The sequence below is a fragment of the Grampus griseus genome (assembly GCF_964374135.1).
Source record: "Grampus griseus genome assembly, chromosome: 16".
NCBI lineage: Eukaryota > Metazoa > Chordata > Mammalia > Artiodactyla > Delphinidae > Grampus > Grampus griseus.
The window spans coordinates 13,061,541-13,087,652 of NC_139010.1; the positions used below are offsets into that span (position 1 = coordinate 13,061,541).

At 36.5% G+C, this 26,112-nt stretch overlaps 1 protein-coding gene across 4 annotated transcripts in view; it reads left to right on the plus strand.

Moving 5' to 3' along the window:
- The first annotated feature begins 1,151 nt into the window (after positions 1 to 1,151).
- Positions 1,152 to 26,112, plus strand: part of CSGALNACT2 (chondroitin sulfate N-acetylgalactosaminyltransferase 2) — a 49,532-nt gene continuing 24,571 nt past the window's right edge. For 3 of the 4 annotated variants that reach the window (XM_082673583.1, XM_082673585.1, XM_082673586.1), the window contains exons 1-3: positions 1,152 to 1,260; positions 21,570 to 22,497; positions 24,678 to 24,894. In XM_082673583.1, coding sequence (XP_082529709.1) covers positions 21,837 to 22,497; positions 24,678 to 24,894 — 878 coding nt within the window. In that variant the 5' untranslated portion in view covers positions 1,152 to 1,260; positions 21,570 to 21,836. The remainder of the gene's footprint in view (positions 1,261 to 21,569; positions 22,498 to 24,677; positions 24,895 to 26,112) is intronic. The other variant, XM_082673584.1, reaches the window with a different exon arrangement.

A 26,112-nucleotide genomic window follows, 5' to 3' on the forward strand; every position in this document is an offset into this window, starting at 1 on the left:
CATCCGAGTTAAAGGCATCCCAACAACCATCATCCAATGAAGACAGCTGTGATTAGGAACAGATGCCCCTGGAATGCTGCCACTCCTAAAGGATGTACCACCACAGTCGCCCCAGACTTCTGTTCTAACTAATGCACTTAATGATAACAATGAGCTCTGACTGCCTGCCACCTACCTGCCAAGCACAGTGCCAACCACTTCAAATGCAAAATTGCGTTTAATCCTCACAACAATCTTAGGAAGCACGTACTATTATTGTCCCCATAACACAGCTGAGGAAACTGAGGCTTAGAGAGGCTAAGCCCACATAGCCTGCCAAGGTAACCCGCTAAGGAGAGCAGAGCCCAGATGGGAGGCAGATCCCCTCTTAGCCCACCCATGTCCTGCCCAGACACAGGCAGGGGCTGGTGCTGCCCGGTATCCCCTCACCTGCTCAGCTCAGGGCCGGACAGAGTGCCTTGGGGATGTCCCTGAAATAAGCATCTGAGTGTAGGGGATGTCAGGGCCACCCACTAAAGTCATACAATGTGAAACCTCGAAGCCATTTTCCAGAAAGTCTACCTCAACCCCCTCCTTTCACATATACGGAAATTCAGATCCAAAGAATCTGACTGGCAGCCCAGGGCTCCTCGCTGGGGCCTCACGCGCAGCCCAGCCCTCCTGAGGATGCTCGGACACTTCTGGCGACCTGTCAGTCCTTAGCTCAGTGCCCACGCAGGCACTCATCGACCCCTCCAGCTCCCAGGGCAAAGGCTCCCGGGCAGAAAAGCGCTGCCATCCCCCGCTGAGTCCCTCCCTCCTGCAAAGCCAGTCGTCCGGCCGGAGCTGGTACTCCCATCCCTGCAGACGCTCGCTCGGGCAAGAGCGGTTTCCTTCCTCCCGCACTCTCCTAGCCTCCACAAATCGTTTTTTGGGCTACACGCGCGCGCGCGCGCACACACACAGACACATTTGTAACAGATACAGGGTTAATCAGTACCGGACTCCAATTACTGAGCGCTTCTATGCCAAGTACTGGGCGCGGGGCGGGCGTGGGCGGGGCCGGGGCGGGCGTGGGCGGGGCCGGGGCGGGCGCGCGCCGCGGCGGCGGCCTCATTTCCTCACGCGCGCCGGAAGTGGAGGTTGTCGGCGCGGCGGCGCGCCCGGAGGGTGGGCGGGGAGTTGGTGGCGGCTCCGGCGAGTCGGGCGCCGCCCAGGTGTGCCCGAGGCTGGGGAGGTGACGGCGGGGCGGCGTCCGCCGTCCGCAGGCGGGTGAAGTCGGTGAGTACCCGGGCCATCCGGCCTCGCCTGCCCGCGGCTCCCAGGGCTAGGGCCCCTCCCGTGCGGGCTTTGGGGCGCAGGCCCCGGACTGTGGGTTCCCGTCGCTGTCGGGTCACCTCACGGACGAGCTCTCCTGGGGGCCGTGTCCCCGTGGGTTCGCCGCAAGCCCTCCGGAGTCTGCTCCGGTGTCAGGAAAAGCCGCGGTTTTTCGGAGCCGTTTGACTTGGCTTTTCAGAACTGTGCTGCCGGAGACCGTTGGTTTGCGTGTGTTTTATTTTTATCACTTTTTTTTTTTTTTTTTAAACCAACTCACCGCCATCTCTGCTCCCCTCAGTGGGTAAACTTTGTAGTCAGCTGTTACCGCTTTATTGCGTTAAATTAGTATTCTCTGGCGGCAGCCTTTCTATGCCTGCCAGACGCTAGGCACCTTTAAAAGATGCATATTTGTGTAGGAATTAGTGGCGCCGAGGAGACCACGGGACGGGAAGCCTCTTGCATTTTTAGACTTCTTGAAAATTACACTATTCCTGAGCAACTTGCCGAGGAATAATTTGTAAACGCCATAGTGAAGCTTTTATTTATGATGTTATTCGCAGAATGAAAATTTGATTATAAACCTGAAGCTTTTATCCGTCAGACTACTTTTGAGATTTATATGCGATGTCTGGACATTTAACTATCATTGAAGGTTCTCAGGAGCTGGGCCTTGATTTTTGCTGGAGTTAATGTTGTATTAAAACAGGACTTCGAACGTGGAAGTAGGAATCCAAGTAGTATTTTATGACTGAGGATGTTAACGTTCATTTTGTATTATTATTCTGATACCATTTGTCTAAAGTTGTCTTATTACTTAATGTAAAAAGGATTTGGATATCCACTATTTATGGCTTAGAGAATTTTGACATAAGTAAACACAGTTTTAGTTCTCTCAGTTTGGAAATTACATTTTTTTCTTTAACTTTTTGATTGAGATATAAAATATTTATGAAGTCATCAAGCGCATAAATCTTAGTTGTACACCTCAGTGAATTTTTGTTTTTATTGTGCAACCACCAGCTTTCATATTATACCTGTAGAGCATTTCCGTCATTCCAGGAGTTTCCCCCTGCTTCTTCCAAGTCAGTTATACCCCTGCCCAGCCCCCATCAGTATTCTGATTTCTGTCATCATCTATTAGTTTTGTCTATTTGGGGCTTGATATTAATGGAATCCTACAGTATACTCAGCATATTGATTATGAGATTCTTCCATAATGTTTCATGTATCAGTAGTTCTTTTTTATTGCTGTGTGGTAATCCATTGTATCCTTATATGGCACTCCTCTGTTGGTGGATATTTATGTTTCCAGTTTTTGTATATTATGTATTTTGAAGAATGCTATGAACATTCTTACAAATGTCTTGGTGAACATCTGTGCATTTCTGTCAGCTGTGGAATGGCTAAATCATAAGGTAGGTGGAAAATTACGTTTTAACCATCATGGAGTCTTCCTTTTTAAAAAATACAATTTGTTATTTTAACTTATATAACATTAAAGATTAGTAAAAAGCATAACTATTATGATTTCAAGACTTAAGTGATTCATTACCATATTATTATTATTTACTCCTTGGATTGCACATCTATGACAGCCTTCTACCAGACTGTCATTATTTGTTTAAACTGTCTGTTAGGCAAGTCTGTTAGTTAGAGCTGGTGATGTTCTGTCCCTGAAGCTTGCTGTATAACACTTAGATAAGAACTGTGTTACTCAAGTTAGTGGTTGCTAGGGGAAATGAAACACCAAAAGGATGTGCCTAAAAGCGGATTGAAGAATCATAGGATTGCAAGTCAAAAAACTTACATTGTTGTTGTCATACTGCACAAAGTCCTAGGATAAATGTAAAATTGAATTATAAGGTTAGTTACAAATGTGAATTTACTATAGGAGTACAGTGATTTCCACCTGTACTGAGATACTGATACATTTATAATGGGAACAGACAACAAAAATCACTAAACATTTGTGGGAAATCAGTAGCATGTAAGAAATGGCCCAGACTGAACAGATACAAGGACTGGACCTGAAGCAATGTAGTTCATGTAAGAAAAAGAAAAAAACTTTAAGATAAATGTTAATATGCTTAGATTTCGGAGGGTATCATGCCTACTGAACATATACAGGCTGCCCTGAAAACACGCAATCAGTTCTTGAATATTGAAACATAGAAAGTAGGGAAAAACAGTTAACGTGGAAAATGGATCCAGGAGAGGGCCAGTGTACATCTAATAGGAATTCCAGGAGGGAATAGAAATTAGAAGAGGAGAAATAACCACAGAGATAACAGATCATGAAGGTAGGAGTATCCAGGCAGACTCTTGGGCAGCCTGATTAGACTTCTAATCTGAGACATGGAATGCTGGATGACAGTGTGGAGCAGAGTTTTAAAAGTGCTCGCTGGACATTTTTTTTTTCCATTGGACATATTTCGAATTCAAAATCTTATCCCTAACCGAACTGTCATTCAAAGTGGGGGCAAAATTAAGTCATTTTCACCCAGAACCACTAGGAATACCTCAGGATGTACTATATCAAATGAAAAATTAATCCAAGAAAAATAGATGTGGATGTGGAATTCAAGAAACAGTGATCAAAGAAAACAGTAAAACTTATTTCTTTATTCCAAGTCATTGATAACTATAGCTAAGAAATGTAATGCAATGCAAAGGAAGGATTCATAAACCAGAGTAGGTATAGTTTTCAAGTCTGTAATCTGGAAGAAATATTTAACGTGATTTTAAAGTTGATTGGGAAGGTGGGTAATAGGTAAAGGCATGTTGGAAGGCTTATCCTGAGTATCTATGCTATAGATACTGACTAGTTACATACTGGAATGAATGCTTTAAGGAAATTTGTCCCAGCAGTTCCATTTACAGGGATTTATTCTATAGATGAATTAACATGTGGAAAGTCATGTATATACATATAAGACTATGTCTGCTGAGATGTTAATAGTGTCAGTAGATTTAAAAGGATACACAAGGGACTTCCCTGGTGGCGCAGTGGTTAAGAATCCGCCTGCCAATGCCAGGAGATGTGACTTCAATCCCTGGTCCAGGAAGATCCCACATGCCATGGAGCAACTAAGCCCATGCGCCACAACTACTGAGCCTGCGCTCTAGAGCCCGGGAGCCACAACTAATGAGCCCACATGCCAAAACTACTGAAGCCCGTGTGCCTAGAGGCTGTGCTCCGCAACAAGAGAAGCCACCGCAATGAGAAGCCTGTGCACCGCAACAAAGAGTAGCCCCCACTCACCGCAACTAGAGAAAGCCCGCCACAGCAACGAAGATCCAACACAGCCAAAAAATAATAATAATAAAATAAATAAATAAAAGGATACAGAAAAACTGGAGAGGGGAACTGGGCCTCTGGGATAGAAGGGAGAGGTGTCACTCTATGCCCTTATATCCTGTTTAACCTTTTTATCACGTGTATTTATTTTGTGGAATTTTATAAATATAAAAAATTTTTAGGAGTGTAAAAATTTTAAGGGTTTAGAGCATGGATTGCCAAATCTGGCTGACCACTTGTTTTAGTATGATCTGTGACCTAAGAGTGGCTTTTATATTTTTAAGTGCTTGGGAAAAAAAGAATAATAGTTTGTAACATGAAAATTATATGAAGTTCAGATTTCAGCGTCCATTGGAACACACCTGTGCCATTCTTCTACGCATTTTGTGCTACAAGGCAGAGTTAATTGGTTGTGATATTTGCTACTTGACCCTTTACCTAAAATGTTTGCTAACCCCCGATTTAGAGGCCAGAAATAGACTTCCATATATATAGGAATTTTGCATATGATTAAAGTGGCATTTCAGATTAGTGTCAAGAGCATGGATTGTTTAATAAGTGGTAAGAATTGACTATCTATTTGAGGAAATACATTTTATAGTAGGAATTCCAGGAGGAATATATAGCCAAAATTCTCAAGCCAAAATTGAGAATACAGGAAAAGCTTCTCAAGCCAAAATTGAGAAGTAATACAGGAAAAGCTTGATAGGTTTAACCATTAACAACAACAAAACAAAACTTTGAGTAATGGGAAATAATACCTAAAACTTATTGAACACTTAATGCTTGTCATGTTTTACTTAATTAATTGTTACAATAATACTCCAAGGTAGGTGCTATAACTGTACCCACTTAACGGGTGAGAAAACTGAAACTTATAGAGATTAAGGAACTTGTCTGTGTTGATGAGTTAGAAAGTGGTCGAGCAGATATGTGCACTTAGGCTATCTGGCTCCCAAGACTATTATACAGACAAAAACTGAAAGAATTATTTGTAATTTGTTAACACCATTGTATAGATATTATCTATGTCAGCACATCTGGATCTACCTCATTCCTTTTAGATAGACATTCTATTGTATAAATGTCTGCAGTTTACTGAACCTTTCCCCTACTGATGGATAAAGTTGCTTTTATTTTTATTTAGCTGTTACATATAACACTAGTAAACATCTTATGCATGTGACTTTATATACTAGTGTGAATATTTCTGTAGTTTAGAATCTTAAAAGTGGAATTGCAAATTGTTGCACTAAAGGGCATGTGCATTTAAATCAAATTTGTCCTCCAAAAAATAAGAATGTATGTGTGTGTGCGTGTGTATTTTTAGTTTATCATTCATCAAAGGAATTGTAACATCTTGGAAAGAACCTTGGCCATCCAAGCAAGTGATTTCTTTTTACAGACGAAGCTCAGAAAGGTTAAGTATTATGCTCAAGATTACATAGCTATTAAGTAGCTATGACACTTGACTCTGTTTTTACTGTGCCACAGGCTGCCTTTGGCACAATTTTCTGCTTTATTTATAAAGATATGGGTATTACTCTCATTTGTTTTGCTGAAATCCACGTACCATAAATTTAATTTTCCCTGGAAACACTTGTCAAAACGATCCATCTGATGTTACTTGTTCTTGGCACCCAACACTGTCTTAGTCAGTTTGGGCAGTTATAACAAAGTACCATAGACTGAGTGGCTTATAAACAACAAATATATTTCTCAAGTCTGAGATCAGGGTGCCAGCATAGTTGGGTTCTGGTGAGGATCCTCTTCCAGGTTGTAGACTTCCAACTTCTTGTTATCTTCACAAGGCAGAAAGAGGGCTACTTAACTCTCTGGGGTCTCTCTCATAAGGACGCTAATCCCATTCAGAAGGGCTCCACCCTCATGAACTGATTATCTCCCAAAGGCCCTACTCCTAATACTGCCATATTGGGGGTTAGGATTTCAACATATGAATTTGCCAGTGAGGGTGGGGGAATATTCCATTCATTGCAGTGCGTGACATACAGTAGGTACTCAAATATTTGTTGAATGCACGCTGCCTTTTCGTGATCAGTATTTCTAAATATTTACAAAGTATTTATTCAATGACCTTAAAGAATCCATGTATCATTGTAATACTCATCAGTTGCTCAAGAAGTAAAAAGTTCTAATTCCCTCCCTTACATGTGTTTGTACTTCATAATGTTTTAGTTTAGTCTGCTGACAGAGGTTTTGTTTTCCTAATAATTTTTGTGACTTTTTGTTGTTTAAAAAATGAACTCAAAATTATACATTTAGTATTTGAAAACTTTAGAAATCGTTCAGAAAATTTAGGAAGATTATACAGACTAGAACGTTGAAAATAAATAAATTCAGATTCAAGTGGGTTGCTTGTATTTTGCAGAAAGCAGTAGGCTACTCTTGTTGCAGAAGTTAGTTTGGCACATTGCAGTGTAAGCATCCTGGAAGTGATTATGAAATGTTTATTGGTAGTTTCATAAAATTATAGAATCAAATGTTTGAGTAGAAACTGGTTAAAGGTCATATTATTTAGGGATCATTACTGTAGAATGAACTATCTTTAATACTCTCTTGTTTTCTCAGAAGCACAAGGCAAATAGAAAAGATGTAACAAGACTTTCAGAGTAATCTGAGTACTACTTTTGTGGGGGCCGGGGCCTGGTGTATGCTTTGTTTTGTTTTTTTAAATCCAGATTTTTAGTCAACGAATCTTCATATTTGTCTTAATGAACAAAATGGAGTTTACTTACAAATGCCTCTTTGGCACTACTACACAGCTTCACTGAGGTATAATTGACTTACAATAAACTACACATGTTTAAAGTATAAAATTTGGTAATTTGAACATACCATATATACCTGAAATCATCACCACAATCAAAATGATGGACAAATCCATCACTCCCAAAAGTTTCTTTGTGCCCTTTTATAATTCCTTCCTGGTACGACCTTCCCTACCCTCGCCCCATCCCAGGCAACCACTGACTCCTCTGCTTTCTGTCACTACAAATTACCTTATGTTTTCTAGGATTTATATAAATGGAATCATACTCTTTCATTGTACTCCTTTCTTGTTGGGCTTCTATTATTGAGATTCACCCATATTGAAACATGTATCAGTAGTTTATTCCTTTTTATTGATGAGCTGTGTTCCATTGTATGGCTGTATTAGTTTATCCATTCACTTGTTAATGGACATTTGAGTTATTTCTAGTTTTTGGCTGTTTCATATAAAGCTGTTATGAACATTTGTGTACAAGTCTTTGTATGGACATATGCTTTCATTTCTCTTGGTTAAATATCTAGGAATGGAATGGCTCAATCAAGCGATAGGCTTATATTTAACTTGTTAAGAAACTGTGAAACCATCTCACATTACCACCAGCAGTGTATTAAAGTTCTAGTTCCTCCACATTGTCACCAACATATCAATCTTTTTAATTTTAGCCCGTCTAAGATTAGCCATTGTGGTGTCTCATTTTGGTTTGAATTTGCATTTCCCTGATGGCTAACAGTGTTGAGTATTTTTTTTTCATGTGCTTATTTGAAGTGTTTCTTCAAATCTTTTGCCAATTTTTGATTGTGTTTGTTTTGTTATTGCATTTTGATACTTTTAAAAATAGATTCTGAATACAAGTCTTTTATCATATATATGCTTTGCCCATATTTTCTCCTGGCCTGTCACTTGTTTTTCCATTCCCTTTATAGTGTTCTTCAAAGAGCACAAATTTTGATGAAGTCCAGTTTATCAGTTATGCTGTTAGTGTCATATCAAAGAAATCTTTGCCTAATTCAAGGTCACAGAGATTTTCTCTTATGCTTCTAGTTTTATATTTTAAGGTTTTCATTTAGATCTGTGATTCATTTTGTGATTTTTTTAATTGAAGTACAGTTGACTTAAAGTATTAGTTTCAGGTGTACGACATAATGATTCAATATTTTTATAGGTTATACTACATTTAACGTTATAAAATATTAACTATGTTCCCTGTGCTGTGCATTACATCCTTGTATCTTATTTACTTTAAACCTAGTAGTTCGTACCTCTTAACCCCCTTCCCCTATTATGCCCTTCTCCCCTATAATTCATTTTAAATTATATCGTAGTGCATATGAAGTGGTATCTCATTGTAGTTTTCATTTGCATTTCCCTGTTGGTTTATGATGTTGACCATATTTTCACATGCTTATCAGCTTAATCTTTAGAAAAATGTCTATTCATACTTTTTGTTCATTGGGTTATTTATTTTTTTAATATTGAGTTGTAAGAGTTCTTTACATGTTCTAGATGCATCTTACATATTCTAGATGCATCTTATATTCTAGATATATATATTTATATATTTCTATTATATTTCCTAGTAGATATATGGTTTACAAATATTTTCTCCCATCCTTTTCACTTTCTTGATGATACCCTTTACAGCACAAAAGTTTTTAATTTTAATGAAATCTAATTTATATATTTGGTCTTCGGTATTTTGGTGTCATAGATCTAAGAAACCATTGCCTAATCCAGGGTCACGAAGATTTACATTTATGTTTTGTTTATAAGTGTATAGCTTTATAGTTTTAACTCTTACACTTAGATCTTTGACCCATTTTGAGTTAACTTTTGACTATAGGGTGAGGTAGAGATTCAGTTTCATTCTTTTGCTTGTGAGTATCCAGGTATCCTAGCACCGTTTATTGAAAAGACTGTTCTTTTCCCATTAAGTTACCTTGCCACCCTTGTTGAAAATCACTTGACTTAATGTGAAGGTTTATTTCTGGATCCTAAATTCTATCCCATTGATCCATATGTCTAGTCTTATGCTAGCTCCATGCTATCTTGATTACTGTAGCTTTGAAGTAAGTTTTGAAATGGGAAAGTTGAGTCCTCCAATTTTGTTCTTCTTTCTCAGTACTGTTTTGGCTGTTCTGGGTTCCTTGAATTTCCATGAGTTTAGGATAAGCTTGTCAATTTCTGTAAAGCTGGGAATCTGAAGAGGATTGTGTTGAATCTGTAAATCAGTTTTGAGAGTATTGCCATCTTAATAATATCAAGTCTTCCAGTCAGTGAGCATCGGTACCTTTCCACTTATTTAAATCTTTAATTTCTTTTAACAGTGTATTGTAGTTTTCAGAATACAAGTCTTGTACTTCTTTTTTTTTTTAGTTGAAGTATAGTGGATTTACAGTGTTGTGCTAATTTCTGCTGTACAGCAAAGTGACTCAGTTATACAAACATATACATTCTTTTTTTATATTCTTTTCCATTATGGTTTATCCCAGGAGATTGGATATAGTTCCCTTTGCTATTCAATAGGACCTTGTTGTTTATCCATTCTACATGTAATAGTTTGCATCTACTAACCTCAAACTCTCAGTTCATCCCTCTCCCTCCCCCCTCTCCCGTGGCAACCACCAGTCTGTTCTCTATGTCTGTGAGTCTCTTTCTGTTTTGTAGATAGGTTCAGTTGTGCCGTGTTTTAGATTCCACATATAAGTGATATCATATGGTATTTGTCTCTTTCTGACTTCACTTAGTATGATAATCTCTAGTTGCATTCATGTTGCTGCAAGTGACATTATTTCATTCTATTTTATGGCTGAGTAGTAGTATTCCATTGTATATATGTACCACATCTACTTTATCCATTCATCTGTCGATAGACATTGAGGTTGTTTCCATGTCTTGGCTATTGTGAATAGTGCTGCTATGAACATAGGAGTGCATGTATCTTTTTGAATTGTAGTTTTATCTGGCTGTATGCTCAGGAGTGCGATTGCTGGGTCATATGGTAATTCTGTTTTTAGTTTTCTGAGGAACCTCCATACTGTTTTCCACAGTGGCTGCACCAACTTATATTCCCACCAACAGTGTAGGAGAGTTCCCTTTTCTCCACACCCTCTCCAACATTTGTTATTTGTAGACTTTTTAAAGATGGCCATTCTGACTGGTGTGAGGTGGTACCTCATTGTAGTTTTGATTTGCATTTCTCTAATAATTAGCGATGTTGAGCATCTTTTCATGTGCCTGCTGGCCATCTGTGTATCTCCTTTGGAGAAATGTCTGCTAAGGTCTTCTGCCCATTTTTCAATTGGGTTGTTTGTTTTTTTGTTGTTGAGTTGTATGAGCTGTTTGTATATTTTGGAGGTTAAGCCCTTGTCCGTCGCATCATTTGCAAATATTTTCTCCCAGTCCTCTGTAGGTTGTCTTTTTTGTTTTGTTTGTTTTATGGTTTCCTTTGCTGTGCAAAAACTTGTAAGTTTAATTAGGTCCTGTTTGTTTGTTTTTGTTTTTATTTCTATTGCCTTGGGAGACTGACTTAAGAAAACATTGGTACGATTTATGTCAGAATGTTTTGCCCATGCTCTCTTCTAGGAGTTTTATGGTGTCATGTCTTATGTTTAAGTCTTTAAGCCATTTTGAGTTTATTTTTGTGCATGGTATGAGGGTGTGTTTTAACTTCATTGGTTTACATGCAGCTGTCCAACTTTCCTAGTACCACTTGCTGAAGAGACTTTTTCCCATTTTATGTTCTTGCCACCTTTGTTGAAGATTAATTGACTGTAGGTGTGTGGGTTTATTTCTGGACTCTCTTTTCTGTTCCATTGCTCCATATGTTGTGTTTTTGTACGAATACCACACTGTTTTGATTATTGTAGCTTTGCAGTATTGTCTGAAGTCTGGGAGAGTTATGCCTTCTGCTTTGTTTTTTTCCTCAGGATTGCTTTGGCAATTCTGGGTCTTTTATGGTTCCATATAAATTTTTGAGCATGGGAAATTTTCTTTTATGGTTCCATATAAATTTTTGAGCATGGGAAGTTTTTCCATTTCTTTGAATCATCTTTAATTTCTTTTATTAATGTTTTATACTTCTCAGAGTTTAAGTCTTTCACCTCCTTGGTCAGGTTTATTCCTAGGTATTTTATTTTTTTTGGTGTGATTTTAAAAGTTTTTTTTTTTTTTTTTTACATTCCCTTTCTGGTATCTCATTGTTAGTGTAAAGAAATGCAACCGATTTCTGAATGTTAATCTTGTATCCTGGTACTTTGCTGAATTCATTTATTAGATATAGTAGTTTTTTGTGTGGAGTCCTTATGGCTTTCTATATATAGTATCATGTTATCTGCATATAGTGACAATTTTACCTCTTTCCTTCCAATTTGGATACCTTTTACAGTAAGTCCCCTACATACGAACCTTCAAGTTGTGAGCTTCCAAAGATTCGAGTGTGCGTTCACATGTCTAATCACGTAAGTTAGTTCTGTTTGAGGAGAACTAACTTAGTTTTAGAGGCAGAGGACCTGGACGTAGAACAGTACACAAAGGTTGCAGCAGCCATTCAGAATACAATCCAGTGCTACCGTGTCTTCTATGACAAGAAAAAAAGAGCTACTACCCAGATATCACTGGATCATATTTCCAAGAGGTTAGATAGAATTGAATCCAGCAAGGAACTAGAACCTGTGCCACCAACGTCAGGCATGAGTGAAATTGCAGCTTGCCCTCCATCTCCTATTGCTGATGATCCTTCAACTCTACCATCTCCCACCTCCTCTCCCTCCTCCAGTCAGTAACTCTTCTTGCCTGTTCACTCGATACCAACCCCTATATGCCCACTGTTGTACTACTGTACTTTTCCAGGTACTGTACTGTAAGATTAAAAATGTTTTATTTTTTGTGTTTGTTATGTATTATTTGTGTGAAAAGTATTATAAACCTATTACAGTACAGTACTATATAGATGATTGTGTTAGTTGGGTACCTAGGCTAACTTTGTTGGACTTACGAACAAGTTGGACTTACGAGCATGCTCTCGTAATGGAACTCATTCGTATGTAGTGGACTTACTGTATTTCCTTTTCTTGTCTGATTGCTGTGGCTAGGCCTTCCAATACTATGTTGAATAGAAGTGGTGAGAGTGGGCATCCTTGTCTTGTTCCAGATTTTAGTGGGAAGACTTTCGGCATTTCAACATTGAGTATTATATTGGTTGTGCGTTTGTCATAAACGGCTTTTATTATGTGGAGATAGGTTCCCTCTGTACCCGCTTTGGTAAGAGATTTATTGTGAATTGATGTTGAATTTTGTCAAATGCTTTTTCTGCATCTGTTGAGATGATTGTGTGGTTTTTGACTTTTCTTTTGTAATGTGTTGTATTACATTGATTGATTTGCGTGTGTTGACCCATTCTTGTGAACTTGGGATGAATCCCACTTGGTGGTGGTGTATGATCTTTTTTATGTGTTGTTGGATTCAGTTTGCTAATATTTTGTTGAGAATTTTTACATCTATATTTGTCAAAGATATTGGCTTGTAACTTTCTTTTTTGGTGGTATCTTTGTCTGGTTTTGAAATCAGGGTGATGGTGACTTCATAGAATGTCTTTGGGAGTGTTCCCTCCTCTTCAGTCTTGTGGAAGAGTTTGAGAAGGATTGATATATGTTCTTTGTATGTTTGGTGGAATTCGCCTGTGAAGCCATCTGTTCCTGGAGTTTTGTTTGTAGGGAGTTTTTTTAATTACTATTACAGATTCTATTTCACTGCTAGTGATTGGACTGTTCAAATTATCTATTTCTTCTTGATTCAGTTTTGGTGGGCTGTATGTTTCTAGAAAGTTGTCTGTTTCTTGTAGGCTATCAAATTTGTTGGCATATACTTGTTCATAGTATTTTCTTATGGCTTTTTATATTTCTGTGGTGTTGGTTGAGATTTCTCCTTTTTCATTTCTTATTTTGTTTATTTGGGTTCTCCCTCTTTTCTTCTTGGTGGTCCTGGCCAGAGGTTTGTCAATTTTGTTTATCCTTTCAAAGAACCAGCTCTTTGTTTTAGTGATACTTTCTTTTTTTTTTAAATCTCTATTTTATTTATTTCCTCCCTGATCTTTATTATTTCCTTCCTTCTGCTGACTTCAGCTTTCATTTGTTCTTCTTTTTCTAATTCTTTTAGGTGGTAGGTTAGGTTGTTTACTTGAGATTTTTCTTGTTTTTTGAGGAAGGCCTGTATCACTGTCAACTTCCCTCTAAGAACTGCTTTTCCTGCATCCCATAGAGTTTGTATGGTATTTTTTATGGTATTCTCAAGGTATTTTTTAATTTCCTTTCTGATTTCCTTGTTGACCCATTGGTCTTTTAGTAGCATGTTGCTTAGTCTCCATGTAATCATTTTTTTCTCATTTCTTTTCCTGTGGTTGATTTCTAGTTTCATGCTGTTGTGGTCAGAGAGGATGCTTGAAATAATTTCTGTACTCTTAAATTCGTTGAGGTTAGTTTTGTGCCCTAGTATGTGGTCAGTCCTAGAGAATGTTCCATGTGCACTTGGAAAAAATGTGTTGTTTTTTTTTTCAGATATAATGTCCTGAAAATATCAATTAAGTCTAACTGTTCTGTTGTATCATTTAGGATCTGTGTTGCCTTACTGATTTTCTGTTTAGAAGATCTGTCCATTGATGTGAGTGGGGTGTTAAAGTCTCCTAATATTATTGTATTCCCATCAGTTTCTCCCTTTATGTCTGTTAGCGTTTGTTTTATGTATTTGGATGCTATTATATTAGGTGCATATATGTTGACCAGCGTAAAATCATCTTCTTGTATTGATCCTTTTATCATTATATAGTTTCTTTCTTTATCTTTCTTTATGGCCTTTGTTTTGAAGTATTTTGTCTGATATGAGTATTGTAACTGTCGCTTTCTTGTCATTTCTGTTTGCATGAAATATCTTTTTCCATCCTCTCACTTTCAGTCTGTGTGTCCTTTTCCCTAAGGTGGGTCTCTTGTAGGCAGCAGCATATTGTAGGCTCTTGTTTTTTTACCCAGTTTGCCACTCTGTCTTTTGATTGGAGCATTCAGTCCATTGACATTTAAGGTAATTATTGATACATATATATTTATTGCCATTTTAAACCTTGTTTTCCAGTTGATTCTATGTTTTTTCTTTGTTCCTTTTTCTTTTTGTGGTTTGATGATTTCCTTTTATTTTATGCTTGTGTTCTTTTTGGTTTTTGTGAATCTGTTGTATGTTTTTGATTTGTGGTTGCCCTGTTTTTCAAGTGTGTTAACCCCTTCCTATATCTGCTTGCTTTAGATTGATAGTCATATAGGTTCTCTTGCTTTAGATTGATAGTCATATAGGTTCTAACACATTCTAAAAAAAAGAATCTACATTTTCTTACCCTCCTTGCCCACATTTTATGATTTTGATGTCCTCTTCTACATCTTCATGTTTATCCTTTTGCTGTTCCTTGTGTTTATCATCGCTTTCACAAATCGGTTTTTTCTTTTTCTTTTTTTTTTTTCTTTTTGCTCTGTATACCGGCTAATTTAAGTGATTTACTTTCCAGTTATGATTTCCTCCTTCCTGTATCTTCCTACTTCTTTTCTGTTTAGAGAAGACCTTTCAATATTTCTTTTAGGATAGGTTTAGTATTGCTGTATTCTTTTAGTTTTTGCTTATTTGAGAAATTGTTTATTTCTACTTTATTCTAAATGATGACCTTGCTGGGTAGAGTATTCTAGGTTGCAGATTTTTCTCTTTCAAGACTTTGAATGTATTTTGCCACTCCCTTCTGGCTGCACCGTTTCTTTAGAGAAATTAGCTGATAGCCTTATGGGGTTTTCCTTGTAATTAACTCTGTTTTTCTCTTGCTGCCTTTAGAATCCTCTTTTTATCTTTAACTTTTGCCATTTTTATTACAATATGTCTTGGTGTAGGTCTGTTCGGGTTCACCTTGTTTGGGACCCTCTGTGCTTCCTGTATCTGCATATCTGTTTCCTTCTTTAGGTTTGGGAAGTTTTCAGCCATAATTTCTTCAAATACATTTTCAATTCCCTTTTTTCTTTGTTTTCTTTCTGGAATCCCTACTATATGTAGATTGGCACACTTTATATTATTCCACAGGTCTCTTATATTACTTTCATGTTTTTTTTTTCATTTGGCTTTCTGTCTGTTGTTTTGATTGGGGTATTTCCATTATTCTATCTTCCAGATCACATATTCTTTCTTCTGCATTATTCATTCTGCTATTTGTTGCCTTTAGCTCAACTTTTATCTCAGCAAATGAATTTTCCAATTTTTCTTGGCTCTTCCTTATAGTTTCTAGTTCCTTTTTACAGTAATCTTCATTTCTGTTGATACCCTTTCTTAATTTCTTCAGTATTTTCATTACCTCCTTTTTATTTTTATTTTACTTATTTTTTTTGCGGTACGCGGGCCTCTCACTGTTGTGGCCTCTCCCGTTGCGGAGCACAGGCTTGGACACGCAGGCTCAGCGGCCATGGCTCACGGGCCCAGCCGCTCCGCGGCATGTGGGATCTTCACGGACCGGGGCACAAACCCGTGTCACCTGCATCGGCAGGCGGACTCTCAACCACTGCGCCACCAGGGAAGTCCCGATCTTTGTACTTCTTTTTTTTAAATTATTCCTAAGCACTTTTATTCTTTTTGGTGTAAATAAATTGTTCTCATAATTTTATTTTCAGATTATTCATTGCTGGTATATAGAAATGCAGTTGATTTTTGTGTATTGATCTTGTATCCTGAGTTCCTAATTTCTTAGGATTTTCTTTATGCAGGATCACATCATCTGCAAATAGAGATAGTCCTCTTTTTTTTCAATTCAGATGTCTTTTATTTTGTTTTCTTGCCTAATTGCCCTGATTAGAACATCTTTCAATACAATGTTTAATAGAAGTGATGAGAGCAGACATCCTTTTCTTATTCCTGATCTTAGGGGGAAAGCATGCAGTCTTTCACCATTAAATATGAAATTAGCTGTGGGTTTTTTATATATGCCCTTTATCAGGTTGAGGAAGTTGCCTTTTATTCCTCGTTTGTTGGGTGGTTTTATCAGGAAGTGGTGCTGGATTTTGTGAAATGTTTTTTCTGTGTCTATTGATAAAATCATATGGGTTTTGTCCTTTATTCTATTGATGTGGTGTATTGCATTAATTGATTTTCAGATGGTAAATTCACCTTGCATTTTTGGGATAAATCACACTTGGTCATGGTGTTTTGTGTTGATAGATTTAGTGTGCTAACGTTTTGTTGAGGATTTTTGTGTCTATATTCATAAGGAATATTGGTCTGTAGTTTTCTTTTGATATCTTTATCTGGTTTTAGTAGCACAGCAATACTGGCCTTATAGAATGAGTTGGGAGGTATTCCCTCTGTTTTTTGGAAGAGTTTGTGAAGCATTGGTATTCTTATTAATTCTTGGTTGAATTCACTGGTAAAACCGTTTGATTCTGGACTTTTCTTTGTGGGTAGTTTTTGATTACTAATTGAGTCTCATTATAAGTCTATTCATATTTACTATTTCTCCTTGAGTCAGTTACAGTAGTTTGTGTCTTTCTAGGAATTTGTCCATTTCATTCAGTTATATTTGAAAGCAATTTAAATAATAACAGAAATCTTGGGGAATTCCCTGGCGGTCCAGTGGTTAGGACTCAGCACTTTAACTGCCGTGGCCCGGGTTCAGTCCTGGTCTGGGAACTAACATCCCACAAGCTGCGCAGTGTCGCCAAATAAAAAGAAAGACATCTTGTAATTATCCATGTAGTTAACATTTCTGGTTTCTTCATTGCTTTGTGTAGATCCATATTTCCATCTGCTAACATTTTCCTTCTGCCTAAAGGACTTGTAGTGAAGGTCTGATGGTGATGAATTCTTTTAGCTTTTTAATGTCTAAAAAAAAGTTTTTTGTCTTTGTTCTTGAATACTTTTTCTGAATGTAGAATTCTAGGTAGACGTATTTTTCCTTTCAGTTCTTTAAAGACATTGCTCCATTCTCTTTGTTTTTTGTTTTTGTATGATGTGTTTTTTTCCTTTGGCCACTTTTAAGATTTTCTGTTTATCGTAGGATTTGTGCAGTTTGATTATCATGAACTTTGCTTTAGTTTTCTTTGTGGCTTTTGTATTTGGTATTCGTTGAGCTTCTTGGATCTATGTGTTGATAGTTCATCAAATTTGGAAAATTTTCAGCCTTATTTCTTTAAATATTTCCCCTAGCCCCCTCCCCCTTGTTTGGAGACTCTAATTACATATATATTAGGCTGCTTGAAGTTGTCACGCAGCTTACCAGGTGCTCTATTCATGTTTTTCATTATTTTTTCCTTCTACATTTTGAATAATTTCTGTTGCTATGTGTTCAATTCATTAATATTTTGTTCTGAAATACCTGCTGTTAATCCCATTCAGTATATTTTTCATCTCAGAAATTGATGTTTTCATCTCCTTAGTTCAATTTGTATCTTTTTTTTAATGTTGTCTGTGTGTCTCCCTGTTTTTTTGAACATGATTATCTTTTTAAATACAGTTATAATTTTTAATGTCCTTTTCTGTGAATTCCAGCATCTCTGTCACTTCTAGGTCAGTTTCAATCATTAATTTTTTCATTATGGGTTGTGTTTTTCTTTTTCTTTGTATGCCTGATCATTTTTGTTTGGAGGGCAAACATTTTGAATTTTATTTTACTGGATGCTGGATATTTTTATATTCCTATAAATATTTGTGAGGCTTGTTGTACAGTTATATGGAAACAATTTGATCCTTTCAGGCCTGCTTTTAAGGTTTGTTGGCAGGATCAGGCCCGTATTTAGTCTAGAGCTAATTATTTCCCACTACTGAGGCAAGACCTTTTTGAGTACTCTACCCAATGCCCCATGAATTTTGAGGTTTTCCAGTTTGTCTGGTGGGAACAGTCACTATTCTTGGCCCTGTTTGAATGCTGAGTTCTGTGTCTTCTAATTTTTTGTGTGCTTCTGTCCTTAGCCTCAGTTAGTTTCTTCATATGCCTGCCCTTATTAGTGCTCTGCTGTACACCCAAAGGGTGTCCTCTTGAGATCTCTGGAGTTCTCTCCCTGTCCAGCTCTCTCCTCTGGTACTATATCCTTTGAACCTAGCTGCCTTGGTCTCCTCAGACTGTCAGCTCCACCTCATCAACTCAGGGAGTTACCTGGGCTCTACTTAGGAGGGGACTCCCTGTGCTATGGCTTGGAAACTACGGCAGAAAGCTGTGCAATCACTTGTTTTTTGTTCCTCCAAGGATCAGTGTGCTGTATTACCTAATGTTCAGTATCTTGAAAATCATTGTTTCATATACTGGTTTTTTTTTTAATTGATTTTGTTTGTTTTTAGTTGTTTCCAGTGTGAGAGTGAATCTGGTCCATGTTACTTGATCTTGGCTATAAGAGGAAGTCTCTTTAGTCTGTTTTAGAGTGTAAAATTGGTGGCTCCTAACGTTTCTTTCTACTCTGAGCTCTTTGATTTTGTTTTACATATCTTTGACAGCACAGTTTCCCATTTCCACAGTATCCCATTCTCTCCTCAGAACACTTAACTATCTGCTGTTGGTGCTTGGAAGGTTGCTTGGTATTAACTCTGGGTTGTGAATGAACCTGGTTTATCATACAGACAGACTACATAGAATGATGGCAGTCAAGGTGTAACAGGCAGAAAATGGGTGTGTTCTCTAATACTATTCTTAACATATTTAGAGTTGTCATAATCTAGTTTTTTAGGATGTTGTTAAAGAGTTCCCTTCAGGGAACATAAAGGCAAATATGACTTTAATTGGAATCTTTTATGTTTAACAACCACAGAGCTGTGCAACTAACATTTATATTCTAAAATAATTACAGGGACTTCCCTGGAGGTCCAGTGGTTAAAACTTCACCTTCCAGTGCAGGGGGTGCGGGTTTGATCCCTGGTCGGGAAGCTAAGATCCCACATGCCTCATGGCCAAAAAACATAAAACAAAAGCAATATTGTAACAAATCCAATAAAGAGTTTAAAAATGGTCCACATCAAAAAAATCTTTAAAGTAATTACAGCGACTTTTCTTTCATTTCAGTGGATAATATTTAACCGTAAGATATTCAGCTGTAAGATAAGCATGTAAGATATCTCAGACCTGTATTTTGCTTAAAGGAGGGAGAAAGAAGACCTTGGCTTTAATGTTGCCACTTAATAGTTATATAACCTTATTTAAATCTTTTCATTTCTGAACCTATTTTTCCTATACAAAAGAAGATACTAGCAACACTATTCTGAAAGGATGACATGGGAAATGTATAAAAATACCTTATAAATCAGTATTTTTCAAGATTTTTGGATCACAACCCACTTATAAATACATTTTATGTGGCTAGCTCATGCATATGTGTGTGTGTGTATTTGCAACACAGAATTTACTACTATATGTGATATGCACCAGTATTTCCTGTTCTAGTTCACTGAAAAGTAAACCTTTGGTAGTGACCCATTAATGGGTGATATCTCACAGTTTAAAATACATTGTCTATATAAAGAAAAAAAACATGAGGTACCATATTAATATAAGGTTGACATACTTAGCTTATATGCTGTTAGTTCTGTTATCAAGTTCAAATATAGTATAGTTAAATATATATAACTTTATTAACTTATTCAAGATTATGTTCTCATATTTTTAGTTTTAATCTTTCTTTTCCCTATAAACGGGCTAGTAATAACTTATAGTTAAGAGATACCTCTGAGTTTTAACTTTTAAACAATGAAGTTTAAGTGGTTTCTTATGCTAAGAATTACAGTTCTGAGACATGTTAAAGTCCTAGAACTAATACTGGCTTTGTTTTTTACTTAGTTTTCTTGATACGGTACCAATATTTTTTTCCTATTTTTTCCTATATCACTTAAAATAAATAAGATTTATAAGCAGTAAAACAGATGCCATCATAGTAAAACTTGTGAATTAAAATTTTAAGGATACTTGGTTATCTTTTGGTTAATTAAAATAATAAATGGCTAAGGGTAGTTAAGTCCATTGTTTGTGATCCACTAGCCAAAAGAAGTTTGAATCTATCCTACATTTTGTATAAATATGTGCCACAAAGAACACACGTTGCAGCATTTTTCACAGAAGGCATCCAGGCTTTCCTAATCACCAAGAAACTGACGAGGGCTGATGTTCTCTAGTGACCTTCTTCCATAGGTTCTGCTGCACTGGTAGAAACCAATTCTGTTAAAAGCAGGCTTAGTATCACATATTCTTCTTGACAAACCCTTCATTAGAATAGAAGTTCTCTCTGCAGTGGAGGCCTTCCCTGCTTCCTGTCTCCTAGGTTTAACCTTCTCTATTTCTAGAATTAAGAATCCTTAGTTTAGAAAGAAACATGGAAGAGCTCACATAGCTGGTTGTGGTATGAGGGATAGCATGTAATTTTGTAAATTTATAAACGGTTCTTGGATTTTGTTTCCCTATAGATAAATATGTTCCTGTTTTTCTTTATATAGACTCCAAACTTTCCAGAGCTGTAGGAAATCTGTTGCTGTGTAATACACTGGAAAGAATTATGTGATCTAATGCTCAAATAATCTACTGGAGGACTTTGGATGTAAAACTGTTTCTTAATGTGTTTTCCAGATGTCTGTGACCTTTTGAAATTGCTTTTCCTCCCAACTTAATTTTAAGGCTCTTAGATTGACTGAGTTGAGCTATAGAAATTAATGAAGTAGAATGCTTGAATTGAATAAACTGGAAGAAAATATCTCTCTCTAGAAAGCCATTATCAACATAACAAAAACATTTTATAGAAACTCAGCTCCCAAATGGTGATATGTTATAGGTGGGAAATGGCGAGTTAATTGAAATATTATGTCAATAAAGAGTTATACATGATGTAATTTTCAAATAGTTAGGGACCAATAGAATCTATCTATTGTAACACAAACTATGCTAAATGTAAGTTTAATGTTTCTTTGATTCATTCAGGTTATGGATGTGTAGACATTATGGTTGAAAATATTACATGTGATATTTTAGTGTTTCATAAGGTATTTTTCTTAGTACTTTCTCCCAGCATTTACTGAATATTCTATATTGTATTAGTGCCTCTCCTGGTGCTCTGCCTATGGTAGTCACATAGCTAAGTTTACTGAAGCTGTCAACAGTGTGATATACTTAAAGAAACAAAATTCTGATTGATTCTGATCTGTTTCTTTCAGAAAAATCACCATCCGTGTCATGGATTTTATCTGATTGTGTAGATCAGATTTCCTTATTCTGGATATCATGGTAACAATATAGGAAATATGCATTATTTCTGCAAGTAGAATTCACTGCTGAAGGAAGAAATTTTTTAAGCTACAGCCAAATTCATTTTGTTACCTTTTATGGAAATCCTGATTTTGTTTTTACTTTTTTATAACCTTTCGCAAAAGGTATGAACAAGCAAAGAGCACATCTCATTAGGCAAGTCCACATTAATAAGAATGCCTAGAAGAGGATTGATTCTTCAGACCCGGACCCACTGGCTACTGTTGGGTCTCGCTTTACTCTGCAGTTTAATATTATTTTTGTACCTTCTGGAATGTGCCCCCCAGACTGATGGAAATGCATCTCTTCCCGGTATCGTTGGGGAAAATTATGGTAAAGAGTATTATCAAGCCCTCCTACAGGAGCAGGAAGAACATTATCAAACCAGAGCAACCAGTCTGAAACGCCAGATTGCCCAATTAAAACAAGAATTGCAAGAAATGAGTGAGAAGATGAGATCACTGCAAGAGAGAAAGAATGTAGGGGCTAATGGCATAGGCTATCAAGGCAACAAAGAGCAAGCACCTAGTGATCTTTTAGAGTTTCTTCATTCACAAATTGACAAAGCTGAAGTTAGCATAGGAGCCAAACTACCTAGTGAGTATGGAGTCATTCCCTTTGAAAGTTTTACCTTAATGAAAGTATTCCAGTTGGAAATGGGTCTCACTCGCCATCCTGAGGAAAAACCAGTTAGAAAAGATAAGCGAGATGAATTGGTAGAAGTTATTGAAGCTGGCTTGGAGGTCATTAATAATCCTGATGAAGACGATGAACAGGAAGATGAGGATGGTCCCCTTGGAGAAAAACTGGTATTTAATGAAAATGACTTCATAGAAGGTAATGTGAAAACAGTGTCGGTCCATAGTTACGTTAGTATGACAAAATTCTGTTATTGTATGCTGGTAATATGTCAGTCATTATCCACAGTATTAAAACATTTAAATTTTTACCCACTAAATTCCACCAAGAATTTGAAGTGGCTTTTTTAGAAAAAGTTATAATGTGATCATGATAAAATAGAAAATAAGGACCAGGGAAATAGAATAAATCTAAGTTTATATAGCAAAATACTCCCCAAGTTGAAGGGCTCTTAGGATTGTATATGTATTTGCACGTATATGTATTTGCATTCATGTCTTAACTGGTCTTGACGTTTGTTTTTTATATTTTTTAAAATATATGAACTAAGGCTCAAGATTTGAAAACCATTTGCTAAAGGAAAGAAAAAGAACCTGATTTAGATTAGTGATTGTTCTATATTTTGAGTGGAGGAGAAACACATGTCAGAACATCAAGAGGCATACATAGTTTTGAAAAGCATATTTGGCATTTGGAAAAGTAAAGAAATAAACGTATTTTCCTAATACAGGCTGCAGAAAGGGCATAGGATTTTTATATGTCAAAATGGGACGTGACTCAAAAGTTGAGGAACACTTGTATAAATTTAAGAAATTTGTTGATTAATATAAACAGGAATAATTATAAATCCCAACCCATCTCCATCTTAATACCCCCTGCTAGATATTTAATTGTAGACTTAAAACCATTTTGGATACAAATACGTCTTGAAAGTTCTCTTTGCTCGATTCTGTAAACAGTATACCACGTGTAGTTTTTTTTTTTTTTTTGACCCTAAATCATCATGGGTATCACTTGCTGTAATATAATATAATACCTTGAGCCTTTGGAGGCCATCAGGGAGGGCCTTGTGCTTTTCTGTGGCATTTTAGCTGTCTTCTCCCTATAGCCACCTCTTTTCCCCTGTCACTTCCTGCAATTTTTGATGGGTTGTTTCTTTCAAAACGCTTGTAATTTTTCTGAAAGCTCAGCTTTTTGTCTTTTCACTGTGTATGTTTGTAGCTTATGGCAGAATTGAAAGCTGCAGAGGAAATAATATAACTAAGATATGTAAAATGTCTTCATGTCTGCCTAAAAAGGAAGGAACCTATGCCAGTTTTATATTCCGCAGCTTCTGCTTTTCTTATAACTCTCCTCGGATTCTGTCACTTACAGGATTTTTCTCTGCATGGAACACATTTTGCCCCTTGCTTTTCCTCCACTGTGCTGCTTCCCTCATCAAAAAAATAATTACTGACAATGATTTAGTAACTCCTGTTTCTCTACCAGACTTCAGCTTCGATGTCACTTCTTCTTCGAGGTGATCTCCAACCTGCAAGTTTAAGACAGCAGTACTTCTTCTACCCTGTGTCCCATCTCACAGCACTTGTCATAGTATATGGCATTTCCCACTTCCTGATTTGTAGTTCCTGATACACTGTAAGCCTCAGGAGGAGTGGGACCAGTCAATCTGGTTTACCATTTTATTTCCAGATATTGACTGACTCACACATCTATAGGTCTAACCTCTCCCCTGAGTGTCACACTTAAAAACCAGATTGCCCAATAGACTTCCATACTTTATTCCCAAAGGTGTCTCATATCACCATGTTTAAATTTATACTGATTTTTCTTTGTCTGACTTCATTCTATCCAGAGTCTTGTGTGTTTGCATGTGTATATCACTATATTGTTATTTATTTTTCTGTCTTCCTCACTAGACTGACCCTTCCAAAAAACTGGGACCATGTAGCCTTCTTTATACCATCAGTGCCTGACACAAATGCACTCAATTCATTTTTGTTAAGCTGAACCAAGTAATAGATGATTTGACTGTCAGGTCTAGAATTTAATATTGCTAGAAGTAATTTCTTTATTTTCATCATTTGGTTTCTGTGTTGATAGGCTCTGCTATTAAAGTCATATATGAAAAGGAATCATTGTCATTTGGAGCATATTTTATGGGTTGAATAATATAGCAGAGTGGTGAACATTTTTTTAACCTCTCCTTTTAAAGAAACAGTTGTTGTTGACTATACTATGGGGATAACATTTTCACAAATATATAAAAACCCTACAAGTTTGGTATCACACTTTTGATCTTTGAGTAAAATCAATAGTCATATTGAACTTGTAAACTTTGACATGGAGACATCTTTGTTCCTAACTCTTTCCTTTAGGTTATTATCGCACTGAGAGAGATAAGGGCACACTGTATGAACTCTTTTTTAAGAAAGCAGACCTTACGGAATATAGACACGTGACTCTCTTCCGCCCTTTTGGACCTCTCATGAAAGTGAAGAGCGAGATGATTGACATTACTAGATCAATTATTAATATCATTGTGCCGCTTGCTGAAAGAACTGAAGCATTTGCACAGTTTATGCAGAACTTCAGGTAACTCCCGGGGCTTAGTGATTTGACTGAGCGCTCCTAAAAAAAAAAAAGCACATTTCATGCCATTTTATTTAATTTACCTTCACTGAGTATGATTACTTAGAATTACAGAACAATTTTTTTGGCTTTAGGGAACTTTATGTTTTGATATTCCCTTTTTTCTTAAGGCATGTATAGTATATTGTGTTACTGACAACTTGAACTGTGAAGTAAATTGAGGGTGACAACTATTAGAAACTAAATTTGATTACCTTTATAATTGTGTTTGAATTCATTTTAGGACAAGTTGAATTTTTAAAAATAAAGTTATTGATGTGTAACTTACATACAATAAAATCGACATATTCCAAGGATAGAGGTTTCATGACTTTTGACAAATGTATACACCCATGTAACTGCCTCTCCAGTTAAGATATAGAGCATTACTATCTCCCCAGAAAATTCCCTGAGAACAATTTGAATTTCAAAATTGAAAGAAATTTTAGAAATACAAATATTCAAGTAAACGTGGGAGAATGTTTTTCCGTCTTGGGAAGCAGAGACTGTAGCAGTTTTTAAAAGAATTTTTTTCTTTTTCTTAATCATTAAATTTGGATATTTTTAAATGCTGAAGTGTTAAAAAGTTAACAACTACATATTAGGGTAACGATTTGAGGAAAGTTTTACTTTTTTGTTTTAATTGAACAATTGTCATGTTTTTAATACTTTAATATGATAGTTTTAATTCTTTGTAGTCCCAATCTTTGTTCTCATTGAAGTTGTTGGATGTAAAAGTTAACACAGTTCTGTTGCAGAATATCTAGAAGTCACGCTTCCAAATGAGTTTTACGTTTTTGAAATTGCTCGCTTGAGATCTGATTTCCTAAAGCATTTTTTAATTGCCTTTTTTGGAATTACCTTCAGATGCTACATTATTCTTTACAGTTACTAATCTCAATCATGACAAATATTTACTCCTTGATGATAAGTATAATTTCTCTAATTAGCCAATCTGAAGACAAAGTAACTCTTGACCCCAAACTTGAGTTATTTATTTATTTGGTTTTGAACTGATTGAACTTATTTCCTTGAGTAGCTTATAATTTGCTTCTGAAGGCAATACCAAAGCAAAAGTTCCAAAAATGTTTTGAAATATGGCAAAATTCAGCAATATTGCCAGTTTTATATTTACTTAAAGCTTTGTGTGATTTCATTCTAAATGAGTAATGCTTCATTTGT